Raw genomic sequence first — 26,754 nt, forward strand, 5'->3', positions numbered from 1 at the left:
CCACCACCCCGTCGAAACTCTCTAGAGGTAAACTCAACTTGAAAAACCTGCAGGCGGAGCAACGGCAATGCATTCCTGATCAGGTTCTAACCACATGTCGGTAATGGAAAGGACGTCGATTTTGTTTGGAAGGAGGATCACCACGCTATCAATTTTGTTACGTACACTACGAACATTTTTATACATGAGAATAAGAAAATCCATGAGGGGAACCTTCTTTCTGACGGCTGGACACGCATTCATTGTTGGGGATCGATATGACTTCTTGGTGATAAGAGTTTTAATAGGAAAAGATACAGGGCGTTTGCGCTCTTCCTGCTGCCGAAGTCTGCGTGGGTAACACAGTGGTATCGTCACGGTCCTCACCACACCGGGTAGAAAAGACCCGGGTTCGAATCCCGTCGAGGACGCGAGGAACTCCAATGGGCTTATTTCACTCCGTGGCTGAGTTAGTCGATCTCAGGTGTAGATAGCAAGGTCCGCCCCCCCCCCCCCCCCGAAAACTAGGGTTTTTCGTCCAGCCAAACTGGCAAATCGACTATAGAACATATGCAATTTACGGATATAATAAAAAAATGCACGGCAGATGAATTCAATTATTGCTGTAGCCTAAAAATAATAGCTTGGTTGTTTTTTGTTTTTTTTTTTTTTTTTTCCTGCTGTCAAATGAGAATGCGCACCTAAATAAATGAGTTTGGGAACTCGTAGCAATTCGTAGGTAGCAATTTAATTGCTACCTTGAGCCTCTGTTTGGTTGGTAGAGTGGGAGGTTTTGGAATATTTTTACTTTCGAACCTAGGGGCCAGATTCGAGGATTCAGCAAGCTATCTCAGTGGCAGTGGTTACGAGTGACCTTTAGTTGTTGTAATGTTTTAGGCGCATCAGCGATTTAGAATAAATCTAATTGAACAGGTTCGAGTAAGTCCTAAAGACATTCCTGGGAAGGAGATTAAATAGCCAACTTTTTGGCGATACCAGGTGGGTCAGAGTCTCTTTTGAGACGGTAAGTGTTTTACTGGGACTGGCCCACCTTCCTGTGGTGTGGATGAGTACCCACAATCATCTCTCTAGGTGACTGATGCTTCTGGGTATCCAAGCGGCCAGACACAACAACAGAACATGCACAATACTCACACAAAACTACACCAATCACATTCTGGCCCTTATACAGTTGATTCTGTTCTTCACAGTGACACGACGTGCAGTTGAACAGACGTTCTAGGTGCAGTCCATTATAAATACACATGTCCACAATAGTCAAGAACAAATAAAATGAACTGTTTACAAGAATCAACAATTGTAGTTTCCCTATTAAGAGCGGAGGTTGCAAGTTTAATGAAACCTTGAAAAAATGAAAGTTAGTTTTCATTAAACTTGCAACCTCCGCTCATTTAATTAAATATTAAATGAGCGGAGGTTGCAAGTTTAATGAAAATGTTATTTATGTAACTACCTTTAAAAACGTCAAGTTGAAGATAAGAACATAAAGAAAAAAATATAATTCTTTCCAATTAGTGGTTAGGCTTTTTCTTGTAAACAACAACGATTTCTCCACATTTTTCTTTTATAGAATATTCTATCGCTTCTACTTTTTCTTCAAGTTAATGCGTAACTGTAAATTCTTATCTGGGTCTATGACTTTGTACAGAATTTCGCAATCGTCCATCATCTGTACACTATTTTTTTTTAAAGAAATTTATTGTACAGTATGCAACTGTATTCTCACATTCACGCTCTCTCTCTCTCTCTCTCTCTCTCTCTCTCTCTCTCTCTCTCTCTCTCTCTCTCTCTCTCTCTGTCTCTCTCTCTCAGCAACAGCGTCTTCTCTCCGGTTAACAATTTTATTGCCGTGCTTAGTGATGTACACGTTAGTGGAGCTGCTTCAGTCAAAATGAAGTTTGGAAATTCTATACAGTAGTAATGAGCGTTTAACAACATATTGTGCAATCTACTCCGTAAATACTGCGTGGCTCTCAGATTTCTAGTTAGTGTCACTGTTACTGTAATGACCTTGGCATTCGTTTATCTTCTTGATTAACGGAAGACCTATGAGAACGCACATATGTGTCTCACGAGCAATGAACATGTTCATCCAAAATGCTACTGTCGAAAAAAAAAAAATTTAAATGTCCACTGCAGGGCGGTTGAAAAATCAAAAAGGACAGCTATCAAAGTGTCCGCGTCCATACTAGTGATTGTCCGTTTTGAAGTGGTTGCTTAACCTGTAATTTCAAATACTTACGTCCGGAACCCAAATATGAGTGTCCACAACAAGAGGTATCCACTTTAGAGAGGTGTCCTTTAAATGATATTTCACTGTAATACCAAATAATCTTAGAGATATGGTCAAATATCCCATTAGATCAGTATAGATACGAGTATCTCATCTACACTCGCTTTGTATTTTAAGGATAAAACATATTTGATGCATGAACTTATCTGGAACATGATTAGGATACAAAGAGTGTGTCTTTAATTTGAGCAGCCTTGTTCCACATAATCACGTTTATTTAGGATGGCTATAACACCTTTGTCCTCTATCGGTATAAATTATGTTATTATTGCTGTTAGTGTTTTCAACTGGTTATTTCTTCAAATATTATTTTCTGTTTATATGGTTACGCAACCTCGTGAGTATTAATTATAAAATCCTTAAATAATAAAATAAAATGTATTAAAATACATTTTATTTTAAGACCAAATGATGGACTGGATTAAAATAATGAACCAATTTTCCTTATATAGGTGCTTTCATCGATTGAGGGCGGGATAATTTATACTCCGTATTAAAATACAACTACAAGCATTAATGAGCCAAATTTTCAATTTTCCTCTACTATTTACATTTCTATCAAGAAATTATTATCCACCATAATAATATTATCCACCATAGAATATTACTTCTGTTCTTCAGTTTGTTCCTCTGTTCTTTCAGTTCTTCAGATTATTTATTCAAAAATTTCAAAACAGTAATGGCCCTCTACCTTATTATATAAATTTTATATATGGATTTACATAATTATTCTTGTAAATCCAATTTGGGAATGTGCAAAGAGCTTCTACAACGTAAGAGAGGCTGTAGATCTGATCTTCTTACTCAGCTCATAGTAGTCACTTAGTTACCTTTTCAAAATATAGATTTAAGCTTGCTTATTAGGGAAATGTCAGATTATCAAAGAAATTAGTACGGACCTACTTTTTGGTCACCGAAAAACATCCAGCTCCTGCTGAAAATGGCTGAATGCCACATTTCCTTTAAAGTTTGCAATTACTCCTTGATCTAGTGGTTAAGAAGCGAATAGGTAAAAGTCCCGTTTCATCAATATTCAATACGCGTTGTGGTGAGTATGCTACACTTATTGACGGCAGCCTTTTTACCACTCAGCAACGGTTTCCAAATTAACATTAGCAGACTCTCCACAAATTGCTTTGAAGGAATTATTGTGAAGTCTTACTTACCTAACTAGCCATTAAATGCTATAATGTCAACGGTGACAATTTATATAGCAATTTCTAAAGCTTTGGTTTGAATCATAAGCACAGAGATGGGAATGTTTTGACAGTGTACCCGACGAAACCACTCAAAGGCAAGTTTATCCACCAAAGGACCTTTGCTATGAGAAAATGTATGGTACTGATTTCCATTTCTATTTTACCACCAATGTTTTAAAAAAGTTTCTTGATTTTTAATAATTGCTGCTGCTGAAGTCCTATAATTTTTGAAATGATCAACAACTTACGAACTCCCACACTTTTCTTTTCTTGATTATCCTATCGCTTCTACTTTTTCTTTCAAAGTTAATGTGTAACTGTAAATTCTTACCTGGCCCTATGAATTTGTACAGAATTTCACAATCGTCCATCATCTGTCCACTATTTTTTTTAAATAAATTTATTGTACAGTATGCGACTGTATTCTCACATTCACGCTCTCTTTCTTTCTCTGTCACAGCAAGCGTCTTCTCTCCGGTTAACAATTTTATTGTCGTGCTTAGTGATATACAAGTCAGTGGAGCTGCTTCAATCAAAATGAAGTTTGGAAATTCTATACAACAGTTTTTTTTTTTTTTTTTTTTTGTTATTTGGAGCATTAGCAACTAAGGCCGTATTGTTCCGGAGATATGCGGTGGTGGTCATTCCCTGACCTTTCCGCATCCTCCGTATTTGGTGTAACGGGCTCGAACCCCGGTCTAATCAAGAAGCGTGTGCTATGCACTGCTGTTCCTGCCCATCTGACTACGGAGGCGCCCTATACAGCAGTGATGAGCGTTTTAACAACATATTGTGCAATCTACTCCAAAAATATTGCATGGCTATCAGATGTCTAATTAGTGTTACTGTTACTGTAATGACCTTGGCATTCACTTGCCTTCTTGATTAACGGAAGACCTATGAAAACGAGTATGTGTATCTCACCAGCAATGAACATGTTCATCCAAAATTTATTGTCGAAAAAAAAATTTAAGTGTCCGCTGCAGGGAGGTTGAAAAACCAAAAAGGACAGCCATCAAAGTGTCCGCGTTCGTACCAATGAGCGTCCGTTTTGGAGTGGTCGCTTATAATTTCAAATACTTATGACCGGAAACCCAAGCATGAGCGTCCACAGCAATATCCGTTAAAGCAGATTTCACTGTAAAACCAAATAGAGATATGGTCGAATATCGCAGTAGATCAGTATATATAGGACTATTATCGTCTATCCTCTCTTCGTATTTTGAGGATAAAACATATTTGATACATGAACTTATCTGGAACATGATTAAGGTACAAAGGAGTGGTATCTTTAATTTTAAGTCTTGTTCCACATAATTACGTTTATTTAGGATGGCTGTAACACCTTTGCCCAGTATTGGTATAAATTATGTTATAATTGCTCTTACTGTTTTCAATCGATTATTTTTTCAAATATTATTTTCTGTTTATGTGGTTACACAAATGTGAGTAATTATAAAATCCTTAAATAATAAAATAAAAAGTATTAAAATAATGAACCAATTTTCCTTATATAGGTGCGCTCATCAATTGAGGGCGGGATAATTTATACTTCGTATCTTAAATATCCAAACTCTCTGATCATAGGGATATTATTCATTCACTTTCAGCTCGCTTGGAGGAATTTCTTTCTTGTTGGTTATAAGAAAAAGGCCAACCACTAATTGGAAAGAATTATATCTATTTTTTTACTTCCTTATCTTCAACTTGACATTTCTCAAGGTAGTTACATAAATAACACTGTTCCCAAAGCTTTTTGGCTTCTTGGTTTCATTAAACTTGCAACCTCCGCTTTCAATATGGAAGCTGTAATTGTTGATCCTTGTACGCAGCTAATTTTATTTGTTCTTAACTATTGTGGACATGTGTATTTATAATGGGCGTCACCTAGAGCGTCTGTTGAACAAAACCTCGTGTCACTGTGAAGAACAATCAACTGTAAAAATGCCAGAATGTGATTGGTGTAGGTTTGTGTGAGTGGTGTGCATGTTCAGTTGTGTCTGGCCGCTTGGATACCCAGAAGCATCAGTCACCTGGATAGATGTTTGTGAATACTTGTCCATACCACGGGAAGGTGGGCCAGTCCATAAAACACTTACCGTCTCAAAAGAGACTCTGACCCACCTGGTATCGCCAAAAAGTTGACTATTGTATGATTATTTAATCTCCTTCCCAGGAATGTCTTTAGGACTTACTCGAACCTGTTCAATTGGATTTATTCTAAATCGCTGATGCGCCTAAAACATTACAACTAAAGGTCACTCGTAACCACTGCCACTGAGATAGCTTGCTGAATCCTCGAAGCTGGCCCCTAAGTTCGAAAGTAAAAATATTCCAAAACCTCCGAAACAAACACACCAGGTAGGAATTAAATTGTAGCTACCTACCAATTGCTACGAGTTCCCAAACTCATTATTTTAAGTGCGCATCCTCATTTGACATTTGGCAGGAGGGAAAAAAAAAAAAAGACGCACCAAACTATTATTTTTAGGCCAGCCGAATAATTAAATTCATCTGCCGTGAATTCTGTATTATGTCTGTAAATTGCATATGTTTTATGGACGTTGATTTTATAGCATCTAATGGCTGGTTAGGTAAGTAAGACTTCACAATATTTCCTTCAAAGAAATTTGTGGAGTCTACTAATGTTAATTTCGAAACTGTTGCTGAGTGGAAAAAAAGGTTGCCGTCAATAAGTGTTGCAACGCGTATTGAATACTGATGAAACGGGACTTTTACATATCCGCTTCTTAACCACTAGATCAAGGAATAATTGCAAACTTTAAAGGAAATGTGGCATTCAGCCATTTTCAGCAGGAGCTTAGTTCACTGGACGTTTTTCGGTGACCAAAGAATTCGTACTAACTTCTTTGATAATCTGATATTTCCCTAATAAGCAAGCTTAAATCAATATTTTGCAAAGGTGACTACTATGAGCTGAGTAAGGAGATCCGATCTAAAGCCCCCGTATTAAAATACAACTACAAGCATTAATGAGCCAAATTTTGTTTACTAATTACATTTCTGTCAAGAATATTACAGGTGATTACGTTGTAGAAGCCCTTTTCCACATTCCAAAAAAGGATTTACAAGAATAATTATGTAAATCCATATATAAAATTTATATAATAAGGTAGAGGGCTATTATTCTCTTTTGAAATTTATGAATAAATAAACTGAAGAACTGAAATAAAGAAACCATTACAGCGAAGAGTGCAAAGTTGAGGAATAGCTACATGAAATTCACTTCGGATCACCAACCGCTCACGTGTGAAGCCACTTTAAGAAGAATCCGGGACATCCGCCAAACTGGTCCGCATCCAAAAAGCGATACAAAGATACTTTTCTCATCAAAATATATTAAAAGTGACGTCATTCTGAAACATCTGATGGCATATAATTGGCAAAACCTATACCTTTTGGGCACTGATGATGCCTTATCAGCGCTCTCACAATCACTCATGCATATGGCTGAAGAAGGAGCATCTAAGGAAATTAAATTATCAGACAGGGCAAAGCCCTGGTTCAACTCACAGTTGAAAGCAATCTTCAAAAATAAGCAAAAATTGTTCAGGAAATGGAAAAGAACTAGACATCCAGAGGACCACACCCGGTACAAACATGAAAGAGCACGGTTCATGAAGGAGAAGAAACGGGCACACATAGATATGGCTAAAGCAAAACTAAAAAAAGGCAAAAGAATTGTCAGCAAAAAAAACCTCGCGCATAAAATGACTGAGGCATCCTTTAAGGAATGGACCGAAGCCACTTTCGGAACACCCCTCAAGGAAAACCAAATTGACAGCGAAGCAAACAATAACAGGATACAAGATGTAATCAAGGGGTTTAAGGAATCTATCAATAGTAATCGGATTGTCACTAACAATGGACATCTAAAGGAAATCAGTATTAGCAGAGACAACTTAAAAAGTGCAATCAACAGCCTCCCAAATAAAGCAACAATTGGGCCAGATAATTTCCCACTATTTATGATCAAAATCTGTAGCTGTTACATCATCGATGTACTACTACACATATTCCAGAGAATTTTGATGGAGGAGAACTTCCCGAAGCTGTGGAAAAGCTATTTTGTAAAACCTATCCCCAAAATAAAAAACCCAAAATCTGCAAAAGACTTCAGACCAATCGCTATCGGATGCTCATTGCAAAAAATCTTTGAAAAAACAATCCTGCACACCATCATCGAGCATTGCTTTAAGCACAGGCCAGAATACCTGCACTCAGTACTTCCGCAGAGATCGACCATCACCAACCTCATGGGGACACTGCTAAGGATCCAGCAAGCACTAAACAGTAAGCAGCAGGTGGACGTAGTCTATTTAGATGTGGCATCCGCGTATGATAACATATCCATCCCAGCTCTCATAGTCATTTTGCGGGACTACTTCCACATTACAGGAAATGCCCTCCATTTATTAAAGAGCACTCTTTGGCGCAGACAAATTGCGGTGACAAACGAAAACATGTGCGCAACGTATGAGGTTGATAAAGGTGTCCCGCAAGGCGGAGTATTGTCTGCCACACTTTTTGCCATAGCCCTCGAACCCTTCTTAGCCCAGAACAAGAAGCACTTCATCACATACGCCGATGATATAAAATTTTTTATTACCTCAGGAGATCAGAAATCAGCTGACTACCACAACCAAGTGGCTAATACTAGAATAAAAGAACTTCAAGAGTATCTAGATTGTATCGGGCTGCAGTTGAACGAAAAAAAGACGGCACAAATGACTTTCACAAATAAAATAAAGCCAAACAAAATGGCAATATTTGTGAACGGCATCCTCGTCCAAAAGGCACAGTCACACATTGATCTTGGTCTCAAGTGGGACGAAGGCCTGACCTTCCGCCCGCACTTCGCATACATCCGTAACAAAACATACGCGGCGCTTTGGGCAACCAGGCAGGAGCTCACCGGTATTAGAGACCCCGGTCTGATGAAGCAATACATCAACAGATGTGTTACTCCTATTCCCCTATACGCGGCACAAATCTGGTCTTCAGCTCCCGAATGCAGTATCAAAGCCTTTCTAGGACTCGAATACTGGCTCTTGAGATGGCTGAACAGAATTTCAGCTAAACCTTTTACCATCTCAAGAGCTATACTATACTCCAATTTAGAGGTCACACCCTGGAGACAAACAATAACGTCAAGGAACATAATGACCCTCGCTCAGCTTTTAACGGGACGACTGGACGCACCGAAAGCCCGAGAGTGGATAAAAATACCCGGCGAAAAACCAAGAAGAGTTGCAGAAAAGAAACCACAACTGAAATCGGCATTTACGCAGTTAGATAGCCTCGGAAGATTCTTTCCAGCAAACACCATCCAGCTATTCAACAACCTAAATATCAATCCTGAAAAGCTCTGCAATTGCAAATCCTACAGAAAGGAAGTTCTCAGAAACTCTTACTTGCAAATACAGATGTAATTAAGGATACAGTTCCAGCACCTTGTTCGGCCAGACACAAGCCACTGGGATTTAGGAAACCCGACCTCATCAAGAAATAGATGTCAGGATTGTCATACCTACACAACTCTAATCCCACAGAAGAAGACGACTGCTGGAAATTTGAACTTTCAATTTTTTTTTTTTTTTTTTTTTTTTTTTTTTACTGTATCGCAGTCATTCCTGTGGTTACAAATGCCGTACGTTGTTTGGCTGTAAATATTTGTGTTTGTGTAAATACGGTGAAACTATCACTTGTGTCTGTTTAAGCAAAAGGTATGCTTCAATTGTCATGGTATTCAGTTCTTACCAGTTTACGGTAGTAAGTAATTAATAACTGAAATATTCTATATTCCAGATAATTATAAATCAGATATTATGTATTTCATGTATTTCATAACTGTAACATAGATGTATGTTTTGTAACATAGTTGTATATGTATGTTCACCCTCTAGCCTGTGGCTGTAACCGGGTGTTCTCATAAGAGAAATAAATTGATGATAATAATAATAATAATAATAATTTAAGTTCCAATTAAGGTGGATATTTATTAAAAGGAAAGCTTAATAGAAGGAGCGTTTGTTTGCAATTTGCAAGGTGAAAACGTTAAAATACTTCCTTGGTAGAAACCGGAGTTTCTATTTGAGATCTGCAAAATTTTAGCCCAAAGTCAATGAATAGGCTTTTAAGAAATTTTTCTAATCATTGGACGTGATTCGAACCCGGATCTTTTTCTGCGAATAATCAGAATGAGACCACTGTTTTGATACAGGCTTAATGAAGTCAACTGTAGTTAAGTCATATAAACTGCCCTATGATTAATATCCGGACGTCTGCATATCTACAAATAAAATTTATTTACTGAAAAACTAACAAAATATGCTGACAACCTCTAGTCTCCATAAACCACTCCCCGCTAGTTTCCTGTAAATATCTTCATATATTTTTGGCAGGAAGCCTTCTCCCGGCATTCTCCACACGCAGGCATGACTGTAGACTTTACTCCAATGCACAGCTTTTCATCATTTATGATCCAAGAATGGGGGACTTATACCAAGCGAAACTGCGCCTGGCATTAGTCAGGATTTGTGGTTTGTGGACGGTTACATGACTGTGGTAACCCATATCATGCAGCATTCTTCGCACCATATGTCCCAATCGTCCCACTGTGGGGCAGTGTGTGCTATGACAGCATCGGCCTGCATTCCGAACGGATTATTCTTTGCAGGTGTCTCCTACCATGTTCTGACAGCTGTGGAGGTTTTTCTCGAGTCATTTCGTGACAGTGTCAGAATTAGTCCGCTTCTATTTTGCAGAGTGCATCCCAATCGTCGACCTAGGGATCTTCAGTGCTATTAAAATATCACGTCAGACTGATTACTTATATGGAACGCTATTATTATACAGCGCTGGAATCCTGTTAACTCCAGCAGGATTTTGCATTCACAATCCTATTACTATTTCCTCGAAGGCCTACGAGCATATTTTGAGTTGCATCTGACACGTGCTGCTTGGATACGACGTCAGCAATTATCAACGGAGCATTAAAATTCCAATAATGCATGAAGTACATAGTATTAGAATTTTAATATCCGGATATCAATGGTAAAGAGTGTAAGTACAGCTTCTCATGTGCCAGAAAGCGCAGCGTTGGATTCTGTCACAGGTGGAAGTTAAGAAATACTTCCCATCCGAATAGAAAGAATTTTTATGGGCTTTTCACAAATCAACTGAGTTCATCAGTCTTGTACAAGGCTACTTTCTTCTCCCGGAAAATCAGATTTATTATTACTGTTATGTTCTTTCTTCTCCTTATGGGTATTTTCCATCCTCGCGACGATACAAGGTGCACGGGTTGGTTATTATGTTCGCTATTACTATTACGGAACTCTCTGACCATCCTCCAGGCCTTCAGGATCGCAACTTTCTGAAGTTCCTTGTAGGTTTTCTCTGGGATGCCTGTTGTTGTTATGTTAAAAACATTTGTGTCGTGAAAAACATTTAGTTAAACTTTTAATATCCCCCATAATGATGTTTTCGTGTAAATAAAATATGTCCAAAAAAAAGTAAAAATACGTCTATTATCAGATACGTGAAAACATGAGTGGCTTAAGAAGACACTTCGTCGTGAATTATTCAGTATTGGAATGTTTAATTTTGAACATTTAGAAAAGGAATTTTTCATGTTATATTCCAAGGGTTATAAATTAAGAAAATTTTCTGGTCTTTTAGTAAGAGTAAATTACTTAACTTTAGTACCAACGATGAATTTTGCAAAATATTCTGTGGATAGAAACTAATAATTTGTTTACTTCTGAAACGAGATAAGTATTCTTATCCTAAGAAAAACTTCTTTACATGTAGTTACATATAACTTCTCGAAAAAGAGAAACCCCTCACTAATTAACCAACCAAACTCTTCTTTAGAGACTGTTATAATATCGGATCACTGAGAAAAGCAATGTTCCCGTTATCCGGAAAATTCCTGCAAGCTATATAGGCATGTGAAATGAATTCTTTCGAAAATAATTGGTTAACAAAACTAACTGGGGGTTGAACAGTTCTGATAATCAGTTTTTTCGGGTAATTGATTTGCTCCGCAACAGACTTATTGACTCCTCGTGCTTTTTTTTTGTTTTTTTTTTTTATATTTCATGTTTTCATTTTAATGTCCCAAATCGATTCCATACTCTAAACTGAGTGAACGAAAATCATGGGATACCCACCTAGTAACCGGCCTTTCGCCCGGATAAGAGCATTTTTTTTCATTCATTTATTAATTACACACAAAATACAGTCTCAAGATTATGTACATAAAAGTATATACATGTGTTATACCAGTGAGTGACAGCAATTCCTCACCCCGGGTTGCCCATACCAAGGAGCCAGCAGGAAAAAAAAAAAAACACTAATAATCAATACTCTGGATGGCACAACTATAAACTTCAAAAATCAAAGTTCGACTGATAATCTCCTCATTTGCTGTTCCACATGCACTGGAACCTCAAAACACAATAAAGATACTGCCCAACTAACCGCCATGGAAAATATAACCATTAAAGCACCAGACCCGACGCAATGAATCAAGTCCAGCACCCCAGAATCCAGAAGGAAGTATTCATGATCGCAGCACAAAAGACAACTAACGAGAGCACCAGACCCAACACCATGAATCAGGTCCAGCACTCCAGCTGCTAGCCAGAGATAGAAAACGATAGTTGAACGCAATGTTCTCCAAAATCACAGAACCGACACAAGGAATCGGATACAACAAGAAACTCCAGTCACCAGGTTTGCCCCTCAAAGAAAGGCTCTAAGAACAGTTCTTCAAAACAGCAGCCGAAAACTCCTGAAATGAATTAAAAGAGTCATGATTTGCAATAAGTAAATGTACTGCATCACACGATAAGCCAGGAATACGTGCCATCAAAGTCTGCCTTTGGTCTTCATACTCTCCCGACATAAAAAAAATTACATGCATTAAAGTCTCCTGTTCGCCGTATGTACAGGAAGGTCTATCGCAATCCTTTTTCATATAATTTGGCCCTAAGTGAGCCATGTCCTGTTAACAAAAAAGAAGTATACACAGAAGGCGCAAACCAAGATGCCACGGTTTTCGACAATGCATAGTTCACCTGGGGAATATATTTCCTCGTCACAGCTCCAACATCACCACTTTCCCAACTGGAAAAAGAAATGCCATAAATCCATTAATTTATTCCATATTCGTTGTTTTTCTTCTTTAATATTATTCTCCAAATCGATTGTGATATACAAAAACGTTAACGACATACCCTTTTTCAATTTGTACAAAAAACCTCTGTAGACAATAAATAAGTCCAGTGGCATGGTACCAGCATTTACCTATCGGGCATTTGTAGACGCTGTTTTAGGTACTTTCAGTTAAGTTAATAACATAGAGCGCTGAAGTGATAAAAGTTTCGATCGAATCCTAGTTTTAGTTACCACAGAAAACCAAGCAACAGCCGCATATGCCACTAACTGGACAAAAATAGTCTTATAATACAATGACAACAGCCTCTTATTCAATACCCACTCCTTACGAGAAATGAAGGCTGTACAGTGTCTTACTTTTACATTCAAGTGTGAAACATGTGGCAAAAAGGAAATTTTGTCATCTATGATTAATCCCAAATACTTAGTTTTAACCACATAAGGAATCTGAACTCCACCTAAAAGAACTCTTGGAGGTCTGCCGTAATCAAATTGTTTCTTAAAAAACAAAGCAGGTCTTACTTGCAGAGATCTTCAATTTGTTCAATTCGGCCCACTGCATTAAATCATCTAAAAGGATAAGGGCATTCACACAGCGAGGCATTCAGTCCACTCGTTCAGGAAAGCATTTCACAGGTATTTTCATTCATGCTTGCTGCACCGCTGTCCATAATTCCGTCGGATTCCTGGGTGGAAGGTCGAACGGAACCTTCCACGGCATCCCAAAGATACTCCACCGGGTTCATGTCCGGTGAACGGGGAGACCATTCCATGTGGTAAAATCTGTGGAATGCTCTTCGAAGGATGTTCTAGTCACCATGGCTCTGTGGAGAGGCGCATTGTCCTGCTAGAAGAGTCAATTGCTCTGTGGGTGCACGATGACCATGAAGGGATGCAGATGGTCTGCAAGGACGGACACGTAACCTGGACTGTTCAGAGATGCGTCTAATTTACCAGAGGTCCTAACACATGCCAATTGAACACGCCACAGACCATTACCGGCGGTCCACCTGCCTGAACAGTTCCTTGTTGACGTGCCGGATGCATAGCTTCCTGCGGTTTCCGCCAGATACGAACTGTCCCGTCCGCTCTAAATAACTGGAAACGGGACTCATCGGACCAGGAGACCGGTCTCCAATCATCCAAGGTCCAGTGCCGATGTACTTTGGTCCACTTGAGGCGTAGAGTCCTGTGTCGTGGTGTTAGCAATGGGACTCTGGTGGGTCGGCGGCTCCCATAACCTATTGCGGCTAAAGATCGCCTGATGGTCTTGATGGAGACGTTTCTGGCGCCTCCTTCGTTGACGTCGGCGGTAATTTGCGCCACTGTCGCTCTCTGGTTGGCTAAAACAATGCGAGACAAACGTCGACGGCCACGTTCATCCACCACTTTTCTCCGCTCACAACGCTATCCACGATGAGATGTTATTCCAGAAATCGCGTATTTCCGAAACACTCTTGATATTGTCGAAAGGTGATAGTGCAATTTCTGTACTACTTCCGCGACAGAGTGACCCATGCGGCGGACACCCACTATCATCCCTCTTTCAAAGTCGGTTAACTGACTACGTTTATCCATACTGACATCGAATTACCGTCTATGTGAATGCAGTGTACCTATTTACCTGCCAAGCGGTGAGTTCGTCCACTGCCGAGAGGGGTTTACAGCGTCGCGTTGCCCAGGAACCAAGTATCCCATGAATTCTCTCCTTTCAATGTATATCCGGATAGGATTTATTAATAACTTTCCTCAGTTTTGTTATAATGGATAACAAAATATATTAAGTTTGGCAGATATTTTTCTAACAGGAGGCCGGCCTCGCGAATGCTTTCTCGAGTTTCACGCAAACACAATTACAAAGAGAATAAGGACTATTTTCCTTTCTCTGTTTCTGTCTACATTATTCATACCTTTTTGTCGATCTATAGGAGTCTGTGTATATTTCTCACTATCAATCTTATCCTCTGTCTCCCATTTTATTCTTTTTTCCCTCTGTTGAGCTTTCCCCATTTCTTTATCTTCATGGGACTTCCGTGGTCCGAAGACACCTGGTAGATAGCAATGTGTTCATTATTCATATTGTGAGGAAGATTCTGTATTTCCATCGCCTGTCTGTTCGCAAATCTCTGCGATTTTCCATGCGTCTTCCTTCATCGTTTCGAGTTTTAGAAGGGGATATTTTCTGCGGTAGACCTATCAGTTATTATTTATGGCTTGCATGATTTCAACGGCCATTACTGAAGTCACGTCACTCAGCACTGCCACGAATAAAATTTTATCGTTATTTATACTCGGAGTTTTGTGATTGCAGAAAAGCGAGAAATCCTTTTCCGAAAAGCAGATCTAGTGATGAACGACTTCTTTTATCTGTATCACTTACACTTTAGCTGGTGAGTAGCTGAACATAAATCAGTCAAACTGTCCAAATGAGGACAGGCCTTCACCATTATAGATTGGATTTATTATTAAAATATCTATTTGTCTTGTGACTGTTTCTTAAATACAAATGTAAAGAATTATTTTTACAATTACAGTAGTATAACATTATTTTTAAGCCTAAACTTGAAATATCCTAACTTTTTTGAAAAAAGCCTGAAAGTTTTGAAAAATCCTTGTTCTGCTGCTTAAAGAAATGTTTGCTTAAGACATTTGAGACAAAGCCAGAACGTTTTGAAAATTGAAAAGAAATGTTTGCTTGAGACATGGTCCGAAATCTTTTGTAACTTGCGAACTATCTTTTAATGTAACTTTGTGAATTACTCCGGATAAAAAATAGACACGCTGACATGGCACAATAAAAACTCAAAACAAAGTTAAAACAGTAACAGATCTAAAAAAAGTCCGACTGGCTTTACAGTATGCTCTGAATCTTTTTGTATTTTTCCAATAGTTGTGTCTTTCTTTCCTGAATCTAGCTGAGAAGTATGTCTCTTTTTTTTTTCATTTGCATAAATAAAGTTTTCAGGTGCAACGCAAGAATTTTGTGACAATTCTTTTGCAATTTTCTAATGACTGAATGGTCTTAGTGCAAAAAGATTTCAATTAAAAAAAAATCGGCAAAATCAAAAAAAATTTCCATTATTTCGTTTATCCACCGTATGGCTCAACCTACTCTCAAAGAAATCCGACCGAATATTCTTCAAAAAGTCTTGGCTTATATTCAAATTAGACATAAATACCGTTATCTTTTTAAATTAAACAGAAGGCCACCAGCAGGATTAAGGCTGACTCTGTATAAGGTTTGTTTCCTTGAATAACGTTGAACTAATACTAACTTATTCGCTCTTTTTGCATCGAGTTTCCAAGGTTTGTGTCAAACCTAAAAGAAGGTGCCATGGTTCAAATTTCAGCAAGCAAGACGAGGGCACTGTGTTCTACACAACTGCCTTTAAATTCGGAATTTTCATAGGACCAGTACCTCGTGATCACTGCGTCTCCCCGAAACTTTTTTTTCTTCCTTAGTGGATAGCTATACTCACCCATTACGTTATTGCGTGGTAGTGGGTTTCTTCTCGTGGTTTCAGGCAGCAGTTGTGCCATATATCGCAGTTAGCAGCATTTTTTATATTTATGGTATCTTATTGTTTCATTTCGCTACATTATTAATAGGAACTTCACTAAACAGAAAATTTCATTTTTTTATAAAAAAATGCCTTTTCAAAGTTGCTGACTTATTCAGAACATTCTTTCTACCAATTTCTTTTCGATACAAGAATCCTACCTCATAACTGTTCATCTGGGAAACAACAAGTGACGGAGTTTTGGTAAAAACGTCTTGAGTAGTGTATCATCATCACGAGCCATTATTAATCCACTACAGGATGAAGGCCTATCCAACAACTTTCCAGTTCCTTCTGTTTTGTGCAACGGCCATCCATTTACTACCCACAAACTCATGAATTTGGACTGTCCATCTCCGTCGTTGTCTTCCAGGTTTTCTTCTAACTCCTCTTGGGTACCATTCTGTTATTTTCTTAGTCCATCTGTCATCATGTCTTCGAGATATGTGTCCTGCCCAAGACCATTTTAGTTCTTTAGTTTTGATAAGAATGTCCTTTACTTGAGTTTGCTGCCTGATCCATGTGTTTCTCTTCTTATCTAACGGTCTGATTCCCAATATAATTCGTTCCATTCGTTGCTATGTCATTCTCAGCTTCTCTTCCATTCTTTTAGTGAGTACCCAAGTTTCACTTCCGTAAGTCATGGTGGGTAGTATACATTGGTTCATTATTTTACGTTTCAGACAAATTGGGACATTGCTCCTCAGTATGTGACTATATTTCCTGAATGCTATACATCCAAAATTTATTCTTCTCTTGACTTCCAGCCATTAATCATTATTACAGCTGATGACTTGTCCCAGATAAGTATATGACTCCACCTTTTCAATTACTACTCCTTCAATCATTATATTACTTTCTATAGCATACTTGTTCATCATTACTTTTGTTTTAGCCATATTCAGTTTTGTATTCCATATTCTTTAGTCTAAAATCCTTACTAACTCTGCATAACTGATTAAGAGTTTCCTCTAATTCTTTGAGATCATGACTTTTGACCACAATGTCAACTGCAAATCGTAAATGGTTTAGGTTCTCTCCATTCACATTGTCTCCTTTCTGCGACCAGTCTAATCTTCTGAAAGGGCAGCAGTAAACAACTTTGGAGATATTGTGTCTCCTTGTCGAACTCCTTTCTCAATTTTAAATTTGCTACTGTCTTTGTCTAGTCTAATAAAGGAGGTAGAATTCTCATATATTTTCTTCAAAATCATAATCTATGCGGTATCTATGCCTTGTCTTTCCAGTGCCCGAAACATTGCCTTATGCTGTTTGTTTGTTTGTTTGTTATTTGGTTTTTAGGAGCATTAGCAACTAAGGCCATATTGCTCCGGGGATATGCGGTGGTCATTCCCTGACCTTTCCGCATCCTCCGTATTTGGTGGTCAAGGGCTCGAACCCCGGTCTAATCAAGAAGCATGTGCTACGCACTGCCGCTCCTGCCCACCTGGCTACGGAAGCGCCTTTGCCTTATGCTGTATGGAGTCAAATGCCTTTTCATAACCCACAAATGCCAGGCATAATGGTGTTTTATATTCATTTACTTTCTCCATTAGCTGTGATATTACGTGAAGGTGATCCATAGTTGAGAATCCTGTCCTAAAGCCAGCTTGCTCTTTCGGTTGATTCTCATCAAGTAATCTTTCTAATCTGTTAGTAATGACTCTTGTGAACAACTTGTAGATGTGAGATAACAAGCTAAATTGGTCTATAATTTCCAATTTCTGATTTATCTCCTTTCTTATGCAGCAAAACTATGGTTGCATTAATCCACTCCTTAGGCATCACACCTCTTCTAATGCATTTTGTGAAGAGTCTTGCCAATTTTTGTGCCACGTCTCTTCCTCCCAAGTTTAGCAACTCTACAGTAACTTCATCTTCCTCAGTGGCTTTCTGATTCTTCATTTTCTTCATCGCATGTTCTACCTCATCAGGAAGGATATCGGGTATGTCGTATGTGTTACTAATTTGTGATCCATCTTCCCCACTAATGGCATCATTTCCTCGCTCCTTGTATAATTCTCTATAGTAGTCTTCTGCTATTTGAATTATGCCTTCTCTGCTATTTATAAGTACACCATCGCTATTCTTCAGTTTCATTATCATTTGTCTTTCTGTATTACTGCTCATGGCTGCTGATTAAAGTCCTTTGTTTTCCCTTAATGCTTGTTCTACTTTTCTTGTGTTAAATCTTCTTATGTCCTCTCTGAGTCTCTTTCTAATGGCTTTGCATAACTCAGTATACTCAATTTTCTCCTTGTCAGTGTTTATCTTGCTCTTAATTTGTCGTCATCGGTTCATCATGACAAGTGTTTCTTGATTAATTTTTTCTTCTTTGGATTTCTTTTTACCAATAGGTTTCTTGGGCTTTATCACTTTCAGAAAGTTGTAATATTCCTCCTCGATATCTTGTCCTGAGCCGTCTGCAGAAGCTCAAACTTGTTCTTAAGTTCCAGTACATACTGCTTTTTCTCCTCTTCTGTTATCTCAAAGACCTTCGTATTATTTACTCGAGTCAGCTTTTTTTTCTTTCTTTTCTTACGTCTATATCAAGTGTGCACCTTACCATTCTGTGATCACTTCCAACATTTACCTTGTTGAGGACGGTAACATCATTCACGATATATCTTCTGTTAGTGAGAATGAAGTCGATTTCATTAGTTGTTAATCCATTTGTGCTCTTCCATGTCCACTTTCTGTTCACCATTTTCTTGAAAAAAACTGTTCATTACTGACAATCCTCGAGATTCTACAAATTCCACAAGTCTTTAACCCCTTTCATCGATTACAAACTTTCCTATAGTTCCCCTTTCTGTGCTGTTTTGTCTCTTTCCAACCTTAGCATTGAAGTCCCTCATAATGATAGTGTAGTGGGTTTTCTGCTCATCTAGAAGACTCTCAATTTCGGTGTACATTTCTTCAATCTCTTCATCATCATGGCTCGATGTTGGTGCATAAATCATTATAACATTTAGCTTGTACCTCTTAGAAATCCTGAGTAGTAATCTTGACACCCTTGGTGATGTACTGTTGAATTCCAAAATGTTGTTTTTTATATCTTTATGGACCAGAAAGCCAACTCCACCTTCGCCGCTTCTTTCACTGTTTCCATTGGTGTACAGCAGATTTCCACTTGATAAACCTATAAGTGATTCATTTCTTCTTCTTGTTTCAGCCAAACCGATGATATTCCAATTCATTTCTAATTCCTTTTCCAGCTCTAATATACTGTCTTTACTGATGAGCATCTTACGTTGTAACAGGCCAAGTTCAGTTTCCGTGCATGGCAGCCTGGTCGTACCCAGAGATTCTTAGCACCCTCTGCTTCCACTTTGATCCTCTCGCTGCCTGCCGTAAGAGGGGAAGTGAAAGCCGCGGGGACTGAGGGCCATTTGTTTCGTTGTGCTGTCATGTTCTGGAGGGTTTGGTCTTTTTCTCTTCACGCTGACCAGGCGTCTTGAAGAGAACCACTCTACACGTTCGTTGTCACCTAAGTGACGTAACAGGGCTTACTATCGAGGTGTGCATGAGTTGATGGATTTTAGGGAGGCAGGCCAACCGGACTCCCCTAAATCTTCTGAGATAGAAATATAGGGGATCCATCAGTGTTTTAGACTGAATATCTGATAACACACAGAATGTCTGTTCCCCTCTAAGTCCCTTTAGTGTATTGGAGGTTCTAACCCCAGAGTTACGTTATTTGACAGAAAATAAATGTTATTTTCTGTAAAATAATGCGCACATTACCTAAATCTTTCCTTTTAAATTTAATTCTTGCAGGATTATTCCTCTTCGAACTAATGATAACAGTAAAAAATATCGGGATGAACATACAAGCCATCAAAGTTTAGGTGAGTAATTACCTCTAAACCTAGAGAATGTCCTCATGCATTAAAATGAGTCTCAAATTAACATATTAAAAGCTCATCTTATTGACACTCCCCAAAAAAAAGACAGGAATTAAACGCCTGGCTGCAACCTAACATTTAAGATACAAAATTCACCTTCGGAAAAAACAAACATGTCGATAAGTTTTATAAAAAAACCTTTAGAAAGACTTTGGCACCTTTCTTTTTTGCTCTCTTTCAACACCTAGTTAATTAAGACTTGTTTAGTGTAGATTGATGACACTGTTAGCGTTTTTCTATAAAACTTTTCTGGCTGTTCTGCTTTAGTATTACGAACTTTATTTCAAAGCTTTAAAAACTATTAGTTGAAAGAACCCCCAGTGCTCTGATAATTGTTCTTTTAGAGTTTTCATTTAGATTAATTTTCTGAGTATTATTTTTCCTGTCTTAATATTAGACATGCAATATGCGCATGTCGAATTCGATTACACATTTTGTAATTTATACTATTTTTAATTTCTAAAATTAAAAATATCTTTGCTAGTAACTATCAGCTTTTGGCCTCGTAAAAAAACGGGTCAATATTTTACAAAACTGCAGAAATGTTATACAGATAATTCACAACTTTACAACAAATTCAAATCATCACAATACTGTAATGAAAATGAAAAAAAAAAAACATTGTAAAATAAATCTTTACATTATTTGGTAAAGAAACTCCGATTTGAACAGCCAATGTGCGTACCTTCGAACATCCACTCTACAACATAAGCATGGGTTATTTTAAACAATTAATGTTAGGTGAACTCAACATTTCATGAATTTTCAGCTGAGATGTAATGGTATTGGTATTTCTGGCGCAAGGGCTACTAGGGCCATATTGCGCCTACCAACGGTAAGGATATACTTTTGGTATGCCACGTGTTGTTCAAGAGGAAGGAGAGTGCTGAGCAAAAAATAGCATTTCAGGATATTCCTCCGCTTGATCTTCATTCAATAATAACATATTCCATTCCTTTTTTCAACTCCACAGAAAAATTGATATTGGCAAACCAATGCCAGTTAAAATAACTGTCTTAGTTATGGTCACATAGACCTGTATTTTTCGTTTTTTGATTTCAGGATGGGAAAATCCGTAAATATCAAGGTGATATTGGAAGACTATAAAAGAGATCAAGATTCATCCCTACAGAACGTCAAGAGATCGGATGAAAAGGTAACAAAACTCCAGAATGGAAACTTTGTTGGGATACTAAGTAAAAGTTTAGAAGGGCCACTAAAGGGAAGAATAATTCGTTTTCAGCTAGTAGGATTTGGAGTGATAAGGAAGTAAGCTCGTTCTTTGATTTCCTTACATGGGACAAAGAATATGAATCTAATATTGTAATGAAGCTCTGAAGAATTCTTTGTACAGCTTCCTGAGGCGAGACGAAGCTCTAATATTGCTTTAAGAAAAGCAGATAATTTGACTCATGGGGCTTAATGAAGAAATAGTTAATTACTTCTTCTTTTAAAAGCTGTTAAATAAAGTTTTTAACAATATATGAATACTTCCAGCCGGCTCCAGTTATTCTAAAATAACCACAAAACTGGATTGCACGTAACCTACAATTGCTACAAACCCGTTTTCCTGAAAAAATGGATGTCTGGTGTCTTTTTTGGAATAAACACAGAGACAGCTTATTCCAGTATGTGGCGTCAGCATATTGTGTTATAAATTATACATATTTTATGCTTGTTTTGTCTGTTTCACAGGATGCCAAAATTGAGTTTCGGGGAATAAACCATGCAACCACTGCCAGAGATCAAAGAACTCCTCAATAATGTGAAAAAACTGCCCCAGTAACTTTTTCACCTTAAAAGATGTTGCAGTTCCAAAACGGATCGAACTCAGACCAAACAATATAGAATATTGTTTGGTCTGAGTTCATACTCAATGAACTCTGACACTATCATAATATACCATGGTACTCAGTGAATGCCATAATATCATTCTGTCATTCATTGAGTAATTGAGAAACCAAATGGTAAAAATTGTTAAAAGTATAGTTACAAACAATGAACTGATGCAAACAATTTAGAGTAATACAAAACCCTTTGGTGAAATCCAAAGGGTCTTGTATCACCCTAAAATGTTTGCCTGAAGGCTCCAAATATGACCTGGCTTTCGGATATATTGTTTACATTTGAGATTATAAGTTAGCTTTTTTGCTCAATTTATTTGTTTTAATTATAACTCTGAGTGAATGTAATTTGTATTCTCTAGATTAGTTTCTTCTCTACCAGTCCTGAATTGAGTAATAAGCAACGATTCGAATATTTCTTGAGAACAGTGCCTGCTGATAATAATCAAGCGCATGCCATGGTGGAAATTATAAAGCTCTTTAACTGGACCTACATATCAATAGTCTATGAGGAGTCAAATTACGGGATAAAGGTAAGTTTCATAAAAGCATATAATCAAAATATACTTTGAGCAGATAAATAAATGTTGGTAATATTTTTATTTGCACCACAAAAGTTCTGTTTAAAAGCATTATACAAATCCTGATTGCCTGCAAACATCAAAGTTTCTCTGGAAGTCTGTACAATTGTTAAACATCAGTCGTATCACCGAGCCAAACAGGAAGTCTAATTGACCATGGTTCTGCAGTTTCTTCGTTAATGGAAAATGAATAGCAGCGTTTGAAAACAAACCTGAGTTAACAATAGACTTGTTCAATTGTACTAATGCATGCAAAGTCGATAATTAGCTGAATTAAACAAAGCTGCTTCAAAACAGGTTTCGGCCTTGTCTTTAATAAATCAATACAAAAAAGTATCGTCGCCAATACTGAAGGAAAGAAAACATTTCTATACAGGGTTTGAAACTTTACCTTCAAATTTTTGTCTCTAGACAAACGCACAAAGTAGTTACATTGGCAAGATAAACATCAAAGAATGCCGCTGCCTCAGGACAAAATGATTGCACTGGGTGTTCCCAATCTGATGATAAGGGAAGCATTTAATTGTGTTACCTAATTAGCATTCACATTCAGGTGTATCAATGGAAGGAAATGAAAGAGATGGTGGAGAAACCACCAAGTGTATCAACTAATTTGCACTGTCAGTAAATGGCGTTTTTTTTTAATCATTGTCGAAAAGGGTCTTATTTTGAGAGATTTTTAATATCATCTTTATTTACATATTGTATTTAATCCAAATTAATTTCTTTTTCATATATCAAAGGATTCATTTTGTTAATGCTCATCCAAGTTATATTTCTTTGAGCTGTAACGTACACTGAGGTAGCTTTGCATTAGCAACACCCTTTGTATAGGAATGGACTGGTCTGTGACACTGGTGAAGGCCTAAAGTCGGGAACGGCTGACATAAGATTGTAGTGCGTACACGTTATAATCAATTTTTGAGTGTCTCCGAGATTTTTCTAAATGCGACGCGAAATGGTTGTTGGAGGAAGGCGTGCAGTTGCCAGTATCTCGGCAACAGCCAACATGGTTAGGTGGCTTCAGTTCTGTGGTCTCACGATTCTACAGTGACTGCCTCAACCGCAGTTAAAAAACTAGCAAAATTCGCTAAAGGTCACACGAGGGACAGTCATGTGTGATCAAAGTTCAACGCGAGCATTGTGTGCCTCGTTTAGAAACATAGTAGCAATGCAGCACAATGGCCTAGCTAACCACCTAGTACAACTCAGAAATAGCAAAACCAACATTCACATGGACTATGCTCCGGACATTAGCTTTGTACAGGCTATGACAGTCGACAGTCATCATGAGTACCCCTGCTACTGCGAGACACAAGAAACTGTAGAAAAACATAATCAGATGATATTTAAAAGCAATGTACTGTACAAATATCATAGCTAATAGCAAGTCGTATAAGTATTTCTGCAAGCAAAATTTGAAACTGTATCAAAACAAAATAATACTGTGTGTATTACTTATAGATTTTTTGAAACACAAAGATATGATCTCAGGCCATTCTGGTGTTATCGATATTTTATAATATCGTGTAAATTTTGGTACAGTTTCGAATACTGTTTCCAGGAATATGACTACGATTTGCTAATAGCTTATCTCGGTTTATGTTTTTCTTAGTTCCAGATATTGATCAACTCGAAAGCTTCAGAATGCTTGTTAGGTTTTACATGCAAACAATGATCCATATTTGTAACTTTTCATTTAATATAGCAGTTTTTTCCTAACAGGAAAACTGAATCAACAGACAACCATTGACAAATAGCATAATGTGATTTTTCTTTTTGGAAAGGCCAGAAGTTTACGTTACGTTTTAAGATTCTAAATGCAGAAAAGCTACATTTTAAATAATTTAATAAGTAATAGTACCATACAGGTAATATATAGTTAAACTTACTACTGGGGAAAACGTTAAAAATTTCAATTCATTTCAGTTAAAGTTACAGAAATCAGTGCCAGGTTAAACAATATCAAAACTACAGATGGAATAAGAGCGAATCGGCCAACGGATACTATGGTTCTAAAGGTGGAAGGTTGTAGTAAGATGACAAAAACTTCAATCAGCTAAAAGAAAAAAAAATAGCCAAGAGGTCAAAGACATCCTTGTTTGGAATCTCCTCTTGTTGATTTCCTCTGGCTTAAATTCTCTTTACCCCATTCTGTCAAATTCATCTGTTGCCTTTAGCCTTCTTCCAACTCCACTTAGAGCCTTTTAACTTCCTATAGATATCTCATATCACATCTCTGAAACATACTGTTCTCCAATGAAGCCTCTCTTTTATGGCCATTCCTAGCCCCGTGTTTTTCACATTGTAATGGAAATATGATGATCTGCGTGATTTTTATTATTTTTTTCTTGGCTGAATTACTAGTTCAAATCTCGTGTTGCCAATGTTTCCTCAGATTAGGTCTGAGAAATTCTTCTGATAGGAATGAAATCCTTTATTCCACATTCCACCTTAAAATCTCATTCTTTGTCCAAATCTCCAGGTTCGTTATCTGCCTAAATCTCTCAACAATTATAAAGCAGTTATTAATCAATCCAAACTCTATTTTGAACAAGCTAAGAGTAGAAAACTTGTTTCTTGTCCAAATTGTAGTTGAGCATTTTGCTCTCTCTCTCTCTCTCTCTCTCTCTCTCTCTCTCTCTCTCTCTCTCTCTCTCTCTCTCTCTTGCTAAAGATATTGGCCAGAACTCCTACCCATCTCTACTCCCACCTCTGTTTAAATCCGATGGTTCTATTGCCGCCTCAGCTAAAGATAAAGCTGACGTGCTAGCATCTTACTTTTCTTCTAAGTCTTGTGTTGATGATCTTGGTAATCTGCCTCCTGTCATACCCAGTACATTCCACTGATTGTTTCTTGTGGTGTTCCAGCAGATGAATGTCAGAAGAATTCTGGAAAATTTGATTCCAAGAAAGCTCCATGTTTTGATGGCATTTCTACACTTGTTCTCAAAACCTATGATTCTCGGCTTACTCTTTGTTACAACGATTGTTTCACTTTCTTATTCCACTGGTCTTTTGCCTTTTGCTTGAAAGTTTACTCATATCCGGTCGGTTCCGAAAAAGGTTGACAAATTCTCCCCATCCATTATCACCTTATCTCATTTACATCTACATCCGAAGTAATGGAGAACTCCATTAACTGCCAACTCCTAAACTATCTCGAAACCTTCCATCTGATGAATGATTGTCAAAATAGATTCCGTCAGTGTCGATCCATTGGTTTATGTTACCCATATATGGATAAATTCGAAGTTTGGTAAAAACTCAAGCAGTTACTCTTTATATTTGTATGGCTTTTGATAGTGTTTCACTAAAAGGACTTCTAAACAAGTTTCTATCTTATTGATTGCCCATTTTTTTTTCTTTTTTTCTTTTTCAAAAGGTTATCCTGTTTTCTCTCTGACCACTCTCTGCTGGTGATCGCAGGTCGCCCTCTGTCTTCTAACTTCTCCTGTAATGCTGCTGTTCCCTGAGGTTCGGTTCTTTGTCCCACGCTTTTCCTTTTGTATATTAATGACCTTCTTCCACTGACTATAAATCCTATCCATAGTTTTTTTGATGATAGCATATTGCATTCCGCCTTCCAGTTTGAGAAACTTTGCACTGCAGAAACAGCTTCAACTTCTCGAATATCCACTACCAACTCCTTAAATGTTGATATTTAGGTAATTATCCAATGGGACAAAGATCACTTAGTTAATTTAAAACCTTCTAAACTCAGTCCTATTGTGCATCCCACAAAAAGGAATCTTCTACTCCAATGCTCACCTTCGATGATATTCAGATTTCTAGACGAGAGCACATTTGTATTAGGGAGGGATTACCTGACTCAACCTTTCTTGGCATAATTCCATCACAAATGTTACTTCCTCTGGATAAAAAAAATATTTCATTTTTCGATCTCGGCCTTACTTTTGTTCTAAACAACTAACTACTCAATCTGTACAAATCCCAGCGCCGACCGGGCTAGCCGAGTGGGTGAATTACCTGCCCGGCAACCCAAAGGTCGCGGGTTCGATTCTCGCCTCGGGCTTGGATCAAAGTACTGCAAAAACCTTGGGAGGTGCAATATGGCCACAGAAGCCGATGCGCCAACAACTACCAAATAAAAAAAAAAAAAAAAAAAACAAATCCCAGCGCTTCCCTACTTTGGAATATT

General features: G+C 37.8%; 1 protein-coding gene across 1 annotated transcript in view; it reads left to right on the forward strand.

The window, feature by feature from the left end:
• Nucleotides 1-26,754, forward strand: part of LOC150085319 (metabotropic glutamate receptor 6-like) — a 243,655-nt gene that overhangs the window by 158,424 nt on the left and 58,477 nt on the right. Inside the window, exon 3 of the mRNA XM_090373995.1 lies at nucleotides 22,374-22,544. Coding sequence (XP_090230121.1) covers nucleotides 22,374-22,544 — 171 coding nt within the window. The remainder of the gene's footprint in view (nucleotides 1-22,373; nucleotides 22,545-26,754) is intronic.

Source organism: Mastigoproctus giganteus, chromosome 5 (assembly GCF_048544385.1).
Source record: "Mastigoproctus giganteus isolate SK-2022 chromosome 5, ASM4854438v1, whole genome shotgun sequence".
Classification (NCBI taxonomy): domain Eukaryota; kingdom Metazoa; phylum Arthropoda; class Arachnida; order Uropygi; family Thelyphonidae; genus Mastigoproctus; species Mastigoproctus giganteus.